At 39.7% G+C, this 18,501-nt stretch overlaps 1 protein-coding gene across 1 annotated transcript; it reads left to right on the top strand.

The window, feature by feature from the left end:
• The first annotated feature begins 4,038 nt into the window (after window positions 1–4,038).
• On the top strand, window positions 4,039–18,399 carry LOC117370784 (carbohydrate sulfotransferase 11-like). Its single transcript, XM_033966317.2, has 3 exons — window positions 4,039–4,549; window positions 11,405–11,481; window positions 17,163–18,399. Exons 1-3 carry the CDS (start codon window positions 4,456–4,458, stop codon window positions 18,006–18,008), a joined length of 1,017 nt encoding a protein of 338 aa, XP_033822208.1. The 5' UTR covers window positions 4,039–4,455; the 3' UTR covers window positions 18,009–18,399.
• Window positions 18,400–18,501: the final 102 nt, after the last annotated feature.

Below are 18,501 nucleotides of genomic sequence, written 5' to 3'. Positions count from 1 at the left end.
CTAAATCTATCATTACAATGATGCCCTTGTCAAAGTACTTCTGTTTGTTGGTGTTTGGTTACAGTCATGCTGTGTTCAGAGAAATGTCACTAGTCTTCCCTGTCCCACAGTGACTTGCACACTTTCTTCACTTCTGGTAAAGGCAGGGTGAAATCCATTCTTATGCAACCAATCTGCATTACAACCTGTATCCTGTAATAATGACCAAATACTTGACAAATTATTAACCCTTGAGTCTAAGTGAGCTATGTCCTCACTGTTATATGAAGTAATATGAGGCCACAGTTACTGATTAAGTATATATTTCCTTGGAATGAAATTTGACAATTTAAGGTAGATTATTAGACAATATAGGCCTAGCCAACATACAAAACATTCCCTTTAAATAGACTCATAGGGGAGTTGTTTTATTCACTGAACTCACCTCTACGGCTTCCATTATGAGCTTATTCATTCATTCAAAAGGTGTGTAATGTATTTATGACGTTTCTGTTCAAAATATCATAAAAAGCTGGACTTTGCTGCCCTCTGGTGGTGATCTCTTTAGTCATGGCTTGAATGCAGAGACATGTATACCATGCTTGTCTGGGAACCAGAGAACACACTTTAATAATTTACGAATACAGACAGAAGCCATGCATTTTCCTTCACAAGAATATCACCAAGTCGCCAAACTAACATTTTTATGGTGATAAACTGGCTGTGTACAGGGCTCTCTATATGAATGAAGAAAGGGATCATGGCTGCCACAAAAATAGTGACTTACTTTATTTAATCTTACTCAAACAATTTAAGTTATAGTGTCACTTGAGTAAACAACCTACATAGATCCATAGACGTCTGGCAGTCAGTCTGGAATCTGCTGGCCTCAGGAGGGCGGGCTTGTGTAACTTTTTTTTTTTTTTTTTTTTTCAGTCGATCGTTTTTCCCTTGAGATAGACTTTTTAAGATAAAGGAACCATATTTATGATTTTACATTGCATCAACATGGCCTATCTGTGTCCCCAGATACGCACATATTCAAACAGGATATCACTTACTGGTAGTAACCGTAATGCTGATTTATTTTTTAATGACAATAACATTGGACATGTTGGAGAATACTACTAACCCTAAACCTGCAACCAATCATTAATGAGTGCTAGTGCAGCCTCTGCAGGTCAGACAGAGACAAACTTGAATGTTTCCTCTATGCAGCTCAGTGCACTTTGGCAACCCATTTTAAACTGTGATTGTACCTTTTTCAAAACCGTCACTCTGCTCATTTCATCAACTTTACCTAAGAATCATGGCCTGCTGTTCAGTCAATGTTTTGTTCCTTATCTGTTCAAGAAGGTTAGAGTTTCACCACTTGAGTTTGGATTTTGGCTCAATGACGTAGGCCATGTTGGTCCCACAGAAGAGCATTGCTTTGGGATGCAGTCATTTTTCCTGGTTGAACTCTTACTGACATCTTAGGCATTGGGTGTGCTCTTCACCTGTACACAAACATAATTTCTGTCATGAAAAATAGCATGTGTTGACTTTTTAGTTTAATTGCTTCCAGTCCATCAGTTTTTAGTGAGAGCTGTCTGTGAAACAAGTGCATTGTAAGGATAAATAACTGTGCTTAGCTATTCTGCATAACCACTGTCATAGTTTATTATTTTAGCTCATGTGAAGACGAAGACTAGATTACAGCTATGTGACATAGATATATGTTAAGGACATGTACAAGATATTTTAAATCTATCTATATATCTAATCAAATAACTAAGAAGGCCAATGACATATTGATAGGCATGTGCTGACTCATGACTCGTCACCCTGGTGAAGCCACAAGGATGCTCGTCTCAGTCTGATAAGAGTGTGCAACGTGCCAAGAGGTCTGGCTGGTCTGTGCACTGATGGAGAGGTGCTAAGCCTAAACCATGGTGGCGTCCCACTATAGTATGTGTATAAAACTCATTATATAGGTGTAAACATTCAGTCTCTGCCTGGGAATGTCAGTTGCACAGACTCCATGTACAAGTATTACTCTACTGATTGTTTAAGTAAATTCTTCTTGAATTTCATCTCTGGGTCAAGGTTATTCTTTGTCTTGGCAGAAACTAACAAACACGAGAGGAAAGGGCTGTTTTCCTCAACAGTATAATACTGAGTAGTCCATAAAAGGGCCATATTCAAACACAATGGTTATAGAATTATACAGAATGATTATAACTTGATAAAATAATAACCAACGCATATCAATATAAAACATCTATATTAACAGTTATCAATGTTGGGACAATAAGCACATTAAAGAAAACTGAAATTAACTTCATAGAAATTTGTTTAAATAGTCTATAATAATTTAAATGAGCAAAAATCCCATAGTCATTGCATTTTATATGTAACTCTAAAGTGAAAAACATTAACAATATTCTTTTATATCAAATGTGAATCAGTCTGATTGGGGCAGGTAAAATGTTCCAGTCCACGGGATGTGAATGGGTTGATTGTCACAAATTTTAGTTAATTTCTAGTATTTTGATTTGATGCATTACCAACAAAAAGACACGTGTGAAAGTTGGGTTCATATGTATATTATAAATTTGCAAAATCTTTTAAAATAACTTTGCACATAATTGCAGAAACAAAGAACATATAGTGTATGGAAAAGGAAAAAAATCTGCAAATGTTTGTTACTCTAGCAGAACGATTCTTAATCATAGAGCCGGTTTATTCTGTACAGAAAAAAAGGGACCTGAGTAGTTTAAGAACCACTCTTGCATGATTGTTAGCCTGTGTTGTTAGGAATTATGTTCTCATGTAAAGCTATTGCAACAATACATTTCCCTATTGTGAACATGACAAAGGACATACTTTAAGTTTGCAAATTTTGTTCCTAAAAGTCCCCTAAATCTGTGTTGCCTTTGTTTGTTTTCACAGTATGCAGTCAGCAGCACACTGTGATCTTTGTCCAGGTATGAGCTGCTCTGATTGGCTCTGGCCCGTGTGCGAATGTAGACTGACCTCTGGAGTTGACAGTTACCCATCATACCCCGTCAGACAGTAAACAGTGACAAGCTTCACACCATGTCGCCAGAAGACATCGAGTTTGATCAGCCTCGTGCCGCCTAACCTGCCCTGACTTCTCTCAGACTCTCATCCATTCAGGAATGTGGGCAGGCCAAAGGTCAAAGGCAGCACAGTAGGCAGTCTTCCTTATGGCTCTAATTAGCTAAACATGGGTGAGTGTGCCAAAATAGTGCATGTGCAGGCCCCTGACTGTGGACCCCCTCTGGTTCTGACAGTTCAGTTTAGAGGCAGCCTATCACATGTCAGCTTAGAGTGCAGTCATGTGCTCCTCTTGCAGCCTCATTGGCATGCTGTAACAGGACACTCTGGCCAAAACTATAGTATTCACCTAACACTTTCCAGAGAGTTCTTCCGAGCACAGAGAAGCATCACAAAAGATCCCCTAAAAGTATGCCTTATTCTACTGCAACCAAAATGTAATGAATTATTTGTATTATGTAAGTGTTCGGACATATTAAAACCCTGTCAAAACATGTGTCGCTTAATCAATCCATGGCCATTACATAGGATACTGAAGAGGAGTTTGCACATGCTTTGACAGCTGCTCCAAACTTATCCAAATTAAATGGTCCTCCAGTTCTTCTATGTAACAAGATAAATATTGCACCGTCATTTAATTTCCTGTTTTTGATCTCATCTAAATTAACACACTAAGAGGGAGACTTACCCTATTGCCCAACAACTGACTCACCAAAAAGTGCTGGGGGTAAAGTGTCTGGAGGGCGGTGCAGGACAGCCACAAGAGAACCGCTGGTGGTTCCTCTTAAAGAAACCAGTTTAGACCCAATGCACTTGAACCATAAAGGTGTGTAGTGACTTTTCAGACATTAAGATTGATTGATTGATTTGTAGTATTATTTTATGCATTATTTTTGTGTGTTTCCTGTGTTTTGTGCACGCGTCATGTCTGTTTTATTTTGAAAAGCGGACGTTCTGCTGTGGCCCAGTCTGCGCTCACTTCAGCTCGACCCCCTTGAAGCACAGGACATCACTGTGAGAGGCTGGGAAAGGGTTAAAGAGCTCAGCTGCCTGCTTTGCTTCAGTCCTGGGAGCCGCTGCCCTTAGACAAACACTGATTTCTGCTCGCTCTTCTCTTAGTAATGCTGCTTCTGCCTCTTTCCCTTTCCCATCCAGCGCGCTCTTGTCGGTAGCGCACAGATCCTCCACACCCGGGCCGTCCTTCCTCCGTCCGTCCGCGGTGAGAGTCCTCCAGGCTGGACATGCCAGGATGTACGGGTCGATGAGAAGCAGCGGAGGAGGCGATCAGCGAGCAGGCTCCAGGTTTTTATCCGTGATAAAGTAAACTGAAACCAGCGTCTTTGCGCATGAAACAGGAGAGAAACAAGAGAGGGTTCGGGCTTGGCTTCCTCCACTGGTTTCCAAAGACTCATCATGAGAAAACCCAAAGTGATCCGGATCATTTTTGCTTTGTCCCTGGGGTGTTTTGTTATGGTTATCGTCTATTTTAACAGCAATCTCAAACCAGGTGAGTGTTAAGGTTATAGTTACCCCTACCACTACCTTTTTACTAAATAAACCCTCAGAAAGAACAGTGGGCCCAAATCAGACCACTAGGTAACTCACCATTGTGTGCATTCAAGGCAAGTCTACCTCAAAACCTTTGTCTCCTATCTGGTCTTGTACATATGCAGTGCCAGTCTGACTTCTTCTTGGTTCAGGTAACAACCAGGACCTCTATGACATATAACTACTCAGCTATAATCATTTACTACATATTTTACCTTGACCTAATGTGTGCCAGTTTGCCTTGTCAATCAACTAGATAATTATTGTTACCTATATTGAATACACACTGCCAGCCTCTTGTATGCTGTATACTAAACTTACATTTAAAGTTCTTTTTTGTTTGTTTGCTTTATTTTTTTCATTGGGACTATCACTCAGTTTTGCCCTTAAAATATTTCTCAAGAGATATCAGATCAGGAACTGTTTCATCACTAAGCCCATTAGAGCCATGTTTCCGGTCTGTGCTACGTGGAGAAGCTGCAGCTGGTCTGAAGGGTTGGCTCAGTAAAGATCTGCTTCCAGCTCTGCCACATACAATAGTCTCTTTCAGCCTGACTTACTGCCATATGATGGAGCAGAGGAATCTTAAATAGTATCCTCTAGAGGTCATGAATGCAGGTTTTCTCAGCACAGGGGTATAAATATATAAAAATATGCATATGGGAGGAGTGTCTACAATTTTGACTGATCTGTGCCTCTTTTTATGTGCCTCTTCAGTTTTACTGGAGCGCAGCAGGAAGACCACAGGTGTAATTAATGACAGTATACAACATTCCCGAGGGGAACAAAAGTGCTCTTTGATGGGTTGTCATTAAAAGTTATTAGTTACACCTGTGCACTGTCTGTAGGCCCAAAGCCTATTCCCTACAAGAGCTATCTGTGTACTGTACTGTGTACTGTGTATAAGAAACAGAGCAGAAATAAGTTATCTTTATCTCTTTAATGTTATTAAGATACAGTTCAGTAATGTGTCCTTGTCCTGTGTGCTCAGTCTGAGGCCCTCTTCTAAAGACTGTCTGCTCTCAGTATGGCCATGACAGCCGCATGGGTTTCACTTTCTGCAGTCAGACCTCTTCATGCCCTCTGTCTGGGTTGCTCTGTGTCTCTGTATGTGTTTTTGTATGGTCATTGTCTCAATGGACAGACATTTTAGTTGCAGCTGGTGGCTGGAGGGGTACAATTTGGGAACCACATGACTCCAAACTTGGAGAATGAGGAGGTTAGTCATGTGAGAGGAGCTTGGTATAGTCATTGCAGACCTCCACATTGCTAAAACCATCAGACTCAATATGATGCAATGCAGTTAACTTCAGGTTACAATCTATATTAAAGGTACCATCCATTTATCCACTGCAGTCTGATAATGTGCCAGCTTTGACCTGACAAAAGACCAGAGAGCACAGGTGAGCCTGAACAAAGGTTCAGGTCCAGGTGACGGGAGGATGGAGGGGTGATCAGATTTCACATCTGCCATCTACTGGTATTAAAATAAAGTTACAGACTGTAGCTTTAAGAAATGTAAATTGTACTGACTGATGCAGCTCTCTTTAAAAGCGACTTGACTATCAAAACAATACATGGCCCAATGTAATAATATCTCAGCAAAATATTGTGCAATTTATGAGAACCTTTGTTAGCTGGAATGAATCATGGCACTGGTTTCCAAAAAAATACTGGCAATTTGAGTAGAAAGCTATGAGTCAAAACATTATGTTATCATTCTGGCAACTTGTCATTTGGCTGAGGGGGGTGCTTCCAGGGGTTTCCAGTATATGTAACTCCTCCCCATATGGATAGTGAGACAGCCTGGTGAGCAAAGGTTAACATGAGTCAGCCTCTTCCATAAGAGCTCCCCTAAAGATTGGCTATCAGTCTGTCTAGAAGGTTTCTATTTTTTTGGTTAATTTCTCATTTAATCGTGACTAGAACATTCAACTGTGGGATTTCATAATGCCTGGAAACTTTAATTGGTTTTCCATATGCATCCACTTTAGCTGACACCCACTTTTGGTCGTTGGCCATCTGTGCTTAAGGTCATACCTCTTTATTGAAACTATCTAGCGGTGCCTCAACTGTAAAACAGAGCAGTGTCGCCTTGAGCCATGTGGTCCAAAAAATAGTTGTTCCTTTACTCTGTCATTATAGTGACACCTAAATCAACCAAAATGGTTTGTAGTGTTTGTAGAGCTTTGTTCTTGTTATTGGAATCTGAACTCATATGTTTTTGTATCAAACATTGTCCATAGAAAAGGTCCTAATGAATTGTTGTCGTGGGTCTAATTAGACACACAGTTCTCAAAGTCTGGTCACTTCTTAGTATTAGTTCAATTGTTTTTTTTTTTCTTTTCACAATTTTAAATATTTTCCTATTTTGCCCTTTACATTTTCATTATTATTTAGTTGTTGTTATAATTAAAGTATACATAACACTTTGGTATAAGAAACTATGACATATAATGTGAAACTGTATCTTGATGTGTCTGCGTACAATGAAATCACAATAGTGTTCTTTGCATTTCCAGAAAGAGATGCTGATGTTGGCACATGTTATCTTATGCAAATACAAGATGTTTAATGACTTGAAGGTCACCTGACCACCGCCAGTGGCGTATTTGATCCTATTTCCTCTGAAAAGGTGCCCTTCTCATACCTTTCCTGTCTCGACTTGACTAAGGCCATGAGTCGTAAGGAATTATGGCTGAGGACGTCAAGTCCATTCACTGTAACATCTACAGCGCATTCTGCTCATTTGTGCAGTGAGAGTTCAGTGCTCAGAGTCTTAGGCTGTACACGGTGTATGAATGCCCTCTCACTTTGTTTTTACTATTAGCCCCATGCTTTTGGTAATTCAGTTTGCCAGTTCAGTGCTAATGATGATGATAGGTGTTGGCAGCTGGAGGAGTCCCTGCTGTTGCACCTTCATCCAACCATCGCTCAATAACAGGACATCTTTATTTAATGACTCCAGGGTGTCTTATATTTTAATTTACACTGCTTGTGGTTATAGCTTATACAGTCATTAAATCATGGCTGCAAAGATGAATTGATTAATTGTGATTTGTGACAAGCCAATTATAAAACAATATAACCATAGACTTATTTGATTATTATAATAGATATCTGGATTAAACACAGTCATAATAAATAAATATATGCAAAAAGTAACTTATAATAAAGACAATGTGTTTATTAAATCAAAATGTAAAGAAAGAGTAATCAATAATACACTTAGTATTTGTAAATATTCTCTATTTAGAAGACTTTTACTGTAAACTAAAAGTACAGTGCATGCATTGCCATTTATCGTGTAAAAAATGAACTGGCACTACATCAGGAAAAATGCAAGCTAAGCAAGTCGGAAATGCTTTTCCTGTACCATATTTGTTTTAGACTTAAATCAATCATCACCCGTGTCTTACTAATATTCTAGAATACATTTTTAGTCTCGAGTCTACACAAGGAAAAGGGCCTGTCGCTTTCACAGTGATGAGTGTAATTGTCAACTGTCTTGACAAAGTGGAGTGCTCAACTCTGTCCTCTCCCCAGCATCAAAAGCAGCATCCAAACACAGGCATGGGACATGCATATTTATTATTGGTATATTGCAAAACCCATTGAGTCATTGTTGACAAAAGTAGTGCGCAGAGCTTGTTTCATTCAAACACACTCCTGGCATCAAGTAGTACCCCAGTACCTATGCCGACAGCATGGCCATATTTATAACTGCTAAAATGAATGGAAGCTGATGGGAGTCCATGGGCGACCCGTCTAAAACCACCGGCTGGCTCTCTGGTTGTAAAAGGTCATGTAGTGAATATGGCGTGGCACGGGCTCCATAACACAGAACAACAGCACAAGTTAACGAGAGGTTTGAAACCTCACTTGTTGCTGATTTATTTTGGTAACTATCACGGCTTTGACGTGGTGAAACTGCAAATTTAGCTGAGAATCTTTTACAGTACAATTTGTCGCAAATTTCAAACAAACTTTCTTGCCAAAACCTAATTTGGCCGATGGCGCCCCTTACAGAGGACAGAATTTTGACAGAATCTTGCATGGAGAGCCAAAATGATATTTTTTCAAAATTTCACGAAATGCTTTACTTTACTTTTGGTAATCCCAATCAAAGTAAATGAAAACCATCTTGTATTTGTAGCAGTGTTTCCATTGTGGTGCATGAAAATAGCAATGTTTTTCTAATAGGAGTGATCCCAATATTTCCCACTAATGTCAAAATAATCTGTATAATGGAATAATGTGAGAATTAGCACAATGACTCTTTATTTCATCCTGATTAAAAAAGTAAATGCAATATATTTCCTAATGGGGACATTTTTATAATTTCTAAAATGTCAGAGTAATTAAATATTTTATTGGTATTTTTGAAGAATTGAAATTTGGCACAGTCCACAGGGCATTGTTGTCATGTCAGCACTTCCAGTGTGTGTTGACTATGTCTGGTTTGTGACAAGTACAGCCCAAAGTCACAATAATTCATAGACTTGTCTTTATATTTTTATTTAATTTAGATATTTAGGATTTCATTCATTGGTTGATGGTGTCTTAGAGCTAACAGACAGGAAAATGACTGAGAATATCTGAAGTTTTGAATATCTAATTTTTTATATGAAGATACTGTTTACTTGTATTATTCTGTATGCTTAGTGGTTAGTGTGTCTTGTGAGGGCAGTCGGATCATCAGGAAAATAAGAACCAAAAAATTCTTTAGTCAACTTATTTATAAAGTGTAACACAGACATGTTGTGTAGGTGACTATCCATTAAGTTTACGATCTATAAAAAGACAACTTGACAAGTTGTGACTTGTAATCAAGGATTTTTATTTATTTTTTTTGGACAGATTTTTGGCAGTTCAGATCTAACAGCTTGTTGGATCTTAACAATAATGTGGTCAGATGTTGAAATGATGTATTGATGCCATATGTTTGTAGTTTAGCTTTAGTAGATGAAGTGATATGTAGAAGTATTGATATATAGCGTTGCAAATGAGTTCACTGGTTTGATAAGATTTTCTTTTTGTTGATTATTGGATATATACCAGTACTTCAAAATAAATCTCCCAGCTCCTCTGATATCCGAGGACATGTAGCAGCTTATGTCCTCCATGTGTTCATATACATATAAGCATACATACACTGCACCACCCACACACGGTCCAGGCATTTGCACTAACACCCTTTCCACACACATTTGTGGCCTGTAGGATCATACAGTGTGCCTCAGTAAAAGCTGCTTTTGGGCATCGGACGACCTCATGGAAGGGGGGCCACTTCTCCCACTGTGGGACCAAAGCACAGAGCTCCGTTTTATGACTGGACAGGAGGAGTACACATCGGGCCTTTCTCTGCCGGGCATTTCCTCCACTCTGAATTATAGGAATCCAGAGGAATGCAGGGAAGCTTTGGGCCTAGACATGGTTTAACACCTCTGGCTGGGTGTGGTGGGTGAATCTCTCTCAACTATACTACTACTAACAACTTAATCACTGTGGAAACACATGTTAAATGGTGCCATGTGGTGTACTGTTAAACTGCATGTAAACCTTTTGGCTGAGTTCAGAAATGATTCATGTGCCATGTCAGGTTGTGCCATACTGCTCAATTGTGTTTCACTACAGGAAAGACGCTGGTGAGTCACTGTTCTGTTCTGTTCTGTTCCATGAGATCGTTATGTTGGTGTATGTCTTCAAAACGTGAAGTGCATATTTCCGTCTCTAACTTTAGAAACATGTCAGACTGATTTCATTCACAGGCTTTTTTATGGAGTTTCCCCAAGCTGCCAGAAGGGCTAGGTGCCATTTACAGGTGCCAGTACAGTACTGAAAAAGGTACAAGGTCATGAGGTGGCAAAAATATTTATCTTTTGGTAAACTCTCCCCCCCCCCCAAAAAAAACAAAAACAAAACATGATAATGATTAATACAAGACGGATCATCACAACATGTACTGGCATACATTTTTGCTTCAAATCTCCACAAAAGTGTAAGAAAACATTATGTTAAACCACCGCATACAACAATGTTTTGTCTGCAAAATATTAACATTTTAGTAGAAGTCATTGTTTGATTAATAGTATTAATATTTTTGATAAAATTAGCAAATTTTGTAAAATAAATTTTGCCTTTGCCTTGTTGCATCTCATTGTTTTGTTACTTGTAGCCTTCGACTCTTCTGTTATTACTATTTGATTATTTTTTGTAAAGTAGTGGGCCATGTTTTTCCTCAGTCTCTCCAACCAGATGTCAAGGTGAAAGCTCATCCTTGTAAATGTAGAACAAGCACAGAGCCACACCACCTCTCTATAGGCAATGTTCAAACAAATGCCTTTTGGGGAGAACATGACTGTCTTTGACTAAACCACCAGAGATCACAGTGTTGCTGGAAGGCCTTGTGGAGTAGTACAATTTAAGGAAAGTGTTGAAGTTTTGCTGAATAGAAGAAATATGTTTTAAGTGCTTGAGTGCTTCTTTTGATTGCACTCAAGGTGCAGTTAATCTTGTGTCAGAGGGGGTTTAATGCAGGTAATGCAACAGAAATCAATGCATTGCTCACTCTCTTGTGCTACTTTGTTGTTAGTTTGTGACAAAGTAGATAGTGTGCATATTCTTTACCTTTCCTGTGACCATGTCTCTCGGTCCTGCTCTTGCTTCCGTCCACTATGCAAATGCCAGAATACAAATGTATTTCCTCAAATTTACCATCAGAATTGAATAACATGTTGGATGTGATTTATTAATAATGGATTAAAAGGTAAAATTGGACTGATGTTTTAAAGGACCCCTGCTGTTTTCACAGGTTCAGAGCCAGTCGGGGAGCGGAGTGGCCAAAAGTCCAGGAGGAGTCCTCTGCAGGCTCTTTATGACAGTGACCAGGCCAGTACCATGCTCCTTCACTTAAGTCTGTTGATCCTGTAAATTCATTATGCAACATTGTGGAACATTTCAGGCAAAGCAAGAACATCTTCACAACATCAAGTTACATAATGCCCCTTTTAAATAGTCAAATCGAAAAATTGATCTAAAAGTTAGGACATTTGCCTTTGTAGGTTTGAGGAATGTTTCAAAATCCCACATTCCTGTGTCAAAGTTAATTTTGGTCAAGACTAGAACAATTTAAAATGAAATGTCAATGTTTTTGAATGATTTCCAACCAACCACTTCACTAATTTCTTTGGCTTTCTTTTGAGTCAGATGTTTGAGCTCTTGTCTTTTTCAAATGTTAAATTTACCCTTTTAGGACAAAAGGAGATAGGTGTGTCAGAAAGGACCTAAGAGTAACATAAAGTGTAGCTACTTGAAAATTAAAACGAGAAATAAATTAGCAGTGAAATGCATTTAAACATTTAACTCCAGTTTCTTAGAAACTATCAAAACAACTGCATGATTAGTTAAATAAGCTCCCAGAGAGCAGATTTGGTGTATGTTGAGTTGCGTAAGAGACAAAGGTGTCTGTATGTATGATGTAATGCTGTTTTAGGGATTTCAAAGCAGATAGACTGGCCTGGGACTGAACCATGCATCAGTTTATTGGAGGCTTACGTGAACTGTGTTTTTAAGTCAGAGTGCACTTTGTCTTGGCTCCTGTTGCTCAGTTAATCCATCACATGACTAAGATGGCGTCACTGTGGGCTGCAGTGGGAGACTTCCCCTACTCAGACCTCAGTCGTCAAAGCCAACAGCTGGTAAACAGCTGGCCATAAGCACTGGAGCCAGCTGATGAAACACTTTACAGTAATACTGATACTGTATACCCCACCAATCCCCCAACCCAACAACAATTAAATAATGGAATCAAAAATTGGTTCTGAAAATGGTTATATTGAAAGTTATTTTATAATCTGTCCATCCAACCTGCTAGAGGATGCTAGTAGCACTAGTGGTATTTAATTTAGCCAGTAGGTGGCCATCAACTCATTTACAGCCCTTTTGACTGGCAATGAATACGTTTTATGTTTAATATGAATGTTGCCAATTTGAGACATTATTAGACATTAATTTGAGATGTTCCAGAAGTGATCATGGAGCCTAATTTGAGTTCTTGCTGTGTTATGTCTACATGAACCTCATTTCCACTTTCACGGTTCGCTTGGGGCTGCCTTGCCGTGGAACAGTTTGGGAGGGGGCACTCCCAGCTGGTGAGCATATCGTTTACAAACAGCCCAGGCCGCTTTTGGGCATGATACAGGTCTAGCAAAAAACATACCCAAAGGCGCTGCCATGAGGCGCAGGACAGCTACAGTATAAAAACACTGGTGCTACAGGAGCATCAACACATATAATTGGAGGACCAGCATTACGCCAGTAGCGGCGCATGTGACATTTCTCAGATAAATGATCATCATTAAGATAGCAAAAACACAGATATAAATAGAAAATAATAGTTCTCACCAGACGCTGACTTGATCTTGTGATATGCCGCCATATTTGTATTGATGAGGACTTATCTGTTGACCTGATATGCTTAGCCAGCTGTTTCCTGTTTATTGATGCACGCCACTCCCGTCAAGATAAAATATATTACATTTGCAGTGTATAATGCAACTAGCACTAGCAAACCCTGATGCATGAAATAAAGGGAAGTTAAAATGCAAATAAATGCATAAAAACTGGCAATAAATTAGTTTTGAGTTTACGCTAGCTTTAGCTTTACCTTTAGCCCTAGACTGGTTCCACAGTGCCACAAACTTGGAATATTAAGTGCCTTTTGTGATTCACTGAGATCAGCCTTATGAGAGTATAATTCAGGTTCAGTTTACATTTTATTAAGTTAATATTAGTTATGTTGAGGTGACATCAGTTGTTCATGTAGCAGAGTCCTGGACCCGGAGCCGTACCCAAAGCATGGAAACGCAACTTAGCTAGAGTTGCTCCTGGTCCTCCATTGACTGCAAGGAGGCGTTCCAGGTCCCAAGCATTCCAGACCCCTTTGGAACGTAGTACATCCAGTGGTCCACTTTGGACCACTAAAAGGGGGCAGTATGGATCGCTTTATAAAGTGCATACTACTTTGTATTATGTTTCGTTGCAGTTGCGTCACACTTTTTTGCATTAAATCATGGTCAAATGCAACCCCTGCCTGTTCCATGAAGGATGTGATGAGTTTAGCTGTCTGTGAATCTCAATTAGGAGGGGGTCACGTTGGGTACAACAGTACAATGAAATCATAGAAGTCTGCGAGGGACCATGGTCAATGGTTGGTGGAAGAAAATGCATTCAACATTTGCAGTCACGTTCAAACATTACTACTACATGCTCAACACATTCAGGGAAACTAACTGTCAGCTGAACCATCTGCTGGAGCATCTACAAGGTTGTCAACTTCAAGCTGAGCCAGTATGGCTGCAGCACTCGCACAAGCAGAAGCCCAAGCCGCCAAAGTATCAAAGTAGAAAAAAGCTTGGTTAGGAGCAACTCTTGACATGCTCAAACCTCCAGAAGGAAGAGGATGTGGCCAAAGCTGAGGTGATGGAGCCAGCCTCAGCTCAGTATGAGGAAGTAGAGACACAGTCACAACAATGTGCCTTCTTTTTAACAGACCTAGCCATTTCAATAACAGCCAACCACACTCCTTTCCAAGCTAAACAAGAACCAAATGAATTGTCAGGATCCATTCCTGGTATTGCCTTTTCCCCTCTCCCTCTCCTCCGACACAGAGGAGATGGAATAAAAACAGAGCAGCAAAATCATGGCAGATCTTCCTGCTGAACATCTACAAACCGATCTTCCATTTTTGGCCTGGATGTATGCGGACCGTTGGAGGTCACAAAGAGCTGTTCTAAAGGTGATCACACCAATAGTCAGTGATAGGTGGCTCTGTTTACTTGTATGTCTACCAAAGCCGTATTCATATTTAAGTTCTCGAGATACTAAGTTCCTCAAGCCTTATTAATGATCTTCGTAGGTTTTTATCTACGTTTGGACTGCAGTACCAACTTCATTGGTGCAAGGAACTGAAGCTGGATCCCCCAAAGCCTTGTGACAGTAGTGGAGATAACTACCTACGTGAATAAAGATGTTCCCGGGTGTTCGACCTAATCTGGCACAGAGTTCTCTCAGGATCTTCGTAAAGTGGAACTTACTAAAAAATGTTTAAAAAAACATTTATGAAGAAGGCCTATTGTTTTTCTGAAGTACCAGCAAATAAAAAGGAACAAATGGCCCATGGGCATCATCGTGAAGACTCTCCCAAACAAGGAAGGAGTTGTGAGGAAGATGGAGGTCCAAGTGTAATGTGACAAGACTTTGAAGCCGTTCTCCTGACCTATCTCAGACTGCTTTTTACTGTTACGTCCCACCGTTTAGTTCATAATGACATTCTTAAAATAATGCCAGAAAGTGTACTTAAACTGTTTTGTATTTCGTTCATCAAACCTGCTAGAGGACACTATACACAATTGCGGTATTAGATTTAGCCAATAGGTGGCTGGAAGTAAATAACTAGTTTGCAGAATGTCAGTCAGTCCATGATGTGTTCTGCTGTTCAATCTGAAGCATCTACTCATTTTTAGCCATTTGAGTGGCAATATGAGTAAGTATTTAATATGGCAACTATATTTGTGACAATTGATGCGAATTTGTGACATTTATCAACACAAATTTGAGATGTTTTAGAAGTGATAATGTAGCCTAATTTGAGTTCCTGCTGTGTTTATTACTCAGTTTGCATTAACCCTTTATGTCTACATAGTGTAACTTTAATGGACATTGCTTATTTTACTGCTTACTGAATACTTCTTTGCATTTTGTATTGTTGCTGTTTCATACTTTTTGCATTAAATCCTGGTCAAATACAACACATGCCTGTTACTTGGAGGAAGTGATGCAAGAGCGAGTTTAGCTAGCTGTGAATTTCAATTAGGGTCACATTGGGTGCAACAGTACAATGGTACTTGATGCCTGGTGGGTCCTGAGTAAAATAGAAAGTGAGTGTGATACAAGGTGAATATTCATTTTGACAAAAAAGTACTATGTGTTATTTCATGATGATTAAATATGATATGGTTATAAATGGGGAGAACACCATTTTTCATTTTGGTCTGCTCATTTTCCACATTTCTCTTTTTTTATAACTACATTTTTTACCATTAGGATAAACCAATTTCTGTGTTAACAGCCAGGATTAAAATAATTTTCAGCATTATGTTGTCTAAAAATCCTTCAACAGACATCTGAAACATACAGGGAATTGTTGTCAACATCTTGCCTGGTTTCTTTCTCTACCATTTCCAGCTTATCCTAAATATAGCAGAGCGTGAATGGAAAAAATGGTCCCTAAACAGCATTTTCAGACTGCATGATTAGCCCTTCTAGTCTGCCCAATATAAACACCATTCTCCTCCCTTTAGTGGTTTTCTGTTGCTATTCCCAACAGACATAGGCCAGACATATTTGTCTTTTTGAACAACACGGATATTTATTAGAGATAAATAATGAGTTTATCAGCCTGTTCACTGTCGTCCAGTAGGCATGGAAAGTTGTATTGTTTCATTCTTTTTTTTTTTAATATCAGAGGTTGATGTCATGCCTGTGTTGGCTCTGTTAAGTCCAGTTAGTGATCATGGAAATTTGTTGGTTTTCTTTATTTTATTTATAATGAACAAACCACACTCAGATGTTCTATAAAGAATCTTGAGGACCATGACTCATACATAATGTATAATTGGGACTTCCAGGTAAACTTGGTTTCCAATCTGTGGTGGTCCTGTTTTTATTACCAAAATGTGTACAAAGATTATGTCTAGTGTTTATTTTAAAGTTTTAAAAACTATTAGGCCTGGACCCTAAAGAGATGAGCACTCTAGCTGAGAGTGTGAACACATGTTTCCAGTTATAGGGCAGGATGGACAGAGAGCAAAGCCACTCCAGCAGACTCCACTTGCCTTAATTGTGCTGTCATCTCTGCTCTCTGACGTCGTAAGACTTAAAGAATTAAGCATTATGTCAATACTCTACAAGAAACTACTTTGTACTGACAATTTTTTATGAATACACAAATTCAAGTCAAATATATTTTTTATACTCTACAAGTTAGCATAGCTTGTTAAATTTGGAATGTGCACAAAATAGTGTGACTTTGATTTCTCCCTTTCTTTCTTTTTTAAAATAATGTTGCTGACTATTTTAATCACTTATAAATAGTTGTAAATGCCACCTATGGTGGAAACCATTGGTCAACGTCACAAGTGGAAAGAGTAGATTTTGAGAAGGAGAGTGGGAGAAGGGTTGGTCTATGCGCAGTCAGCTGTATTTTGGATCTAGGGCAACAGAGGGCCACAGTGTGAGTGGACGTGTGAGCCACAGACCAGCCCACTGCAGCCTGAGCCAGGAGCTCTGAATGAAAGCAGTAAATAAGGTGTTTGTGTGACCACCAGGCCAAACTGAACTGACTGACCTCTGACTTTACTGTCCAGCCCAACACTGTATCTGCTCCATATTAGAGCTTGTCAGTTTGACATTTTACCTCAAGTACAAAAGTTCTAGCTTATAGTTATCTGGTTTTAAGAACATGAGAAGACAAAAAATTGTAATTAAATGTCCTTTTTGTTTAATTTCAGGTGGAGTCAGCAGTGCAGGCGCTCCATCAGAGCCGGCGAGAGCTGCTGGAGGAGGGGTGTCGCTCATACACTCGCAAACGCAGAGTCCTCATCCCTGAAGACCTCAAACATGTGATCGTGGACGACCAGCACGGCCTGCTGTACTGCTACGTGCCCAAAGTGGCCTGTACTAACTGGAAGCGTGTGCTCATGGTCCTGACCGGTATGGCTGGCACCCAACGAGACCCCCTGGCTATCCCAGCCAACGAAGCCCATGTGTCTGGAAACCTCCGCACACTCTCAGAATACACCACGTCCCAAATAAACCAGCGACTGCGCTCCTACCTTAAGTTCCTCTTTGTACGGGAGCCTTTTGAACGCCTCGTGTCCGCATATCGCAATAAGTTCACACGCAGCTACAACACTGCTTTCCACAAGCGCTATGGCACAAAGATTGTCCAGCGGCACAGGCCAAACCCACAGCCTGAAGCTCTGGAGAAGGGCAATGATGTGTCCTTTGAGGAGTTTGTGTACTATCTGGTGGACCCAGCCACACAGCGGGAAGAGCCTTTTAACGAACACTGGGAGCGGGTGCACTCTTTGTGCCATCCCTGCCTCATCCACTACGACGTGGTGGGCAAGTACGAGACGCTGGAGCAGGACTCCCGCTATGTGCTGCAGCTGGCCGGGGTGGAGCAGCAGGTCAGCTTCCCCTCCTCCTCCAAAAGCACCAGGACTACAGGAGACATGGCTGCCCAGTTCTTCCAAAATATAAGCCCCTTTTACCAAAAGAAACTCTACAACCTTTATCGCATGGACTTCCTACTTTTTAACTACTCAATTCCAGAGTATTTGAAGTTCACATAAGGGCACTACACAATGAACTACGGCAGATATTCTCTTTTAAAATACGTGTGCAAATACTGCCTTTTAAAGCAAAAAAAAACTGTTACTCTATAGTATTAAAGTGGATGTCATTCATTTCCAGGGAAAGTGTGAACTACAAATTGCCTTTTAGTTTTCTGTTGTCTGCTGTTGAATTGGTGTGACAGAACTTGATTGGTGCGCAGTAGCCTCTAGTAGACAGTGAATGTCACTAAATGTATGTGCCTTTTGATTACAGGCCTTTATAAATACCTTTTGTAACTGTGATTTTCTGTTTTGTACTGTAGTGCAACATTTGCGTAACTATGATATTGTTTAATTTATTTGTATTTCTGAGTATTTGAAATTAAATATTGTAACGCATTCCTCAAAAGTGTCTATATAATAAACTACTGTTACCTATGTGGTGCACATAGACCTTTGAATAGAACCGTATTGATCATGGAAGACTGGCTTGGAAAAGTGATGGATGAGC

Source organism: Periophthalmus magnuspinnatus, chromosome 5 (genome assembly GCF_009829125.3).
Source record: "Periophthalmus magnuspinnatus isolate fPerMag1 chromosome 5, fPerMag1.2.pri, whole genome shotgun sequence".
Lineage (NCBI taxonomy): Eukaryota > Metazoa > Chordata > Actinopteri > Gobiiformes > Gobiidae > Periophthalmus > Periophthalmus magnuspinnatus.
Note: the sequence above shows the minus strand (reverse complement) of the source record. Positions and strands in the feature narration are given on the sequence as shown.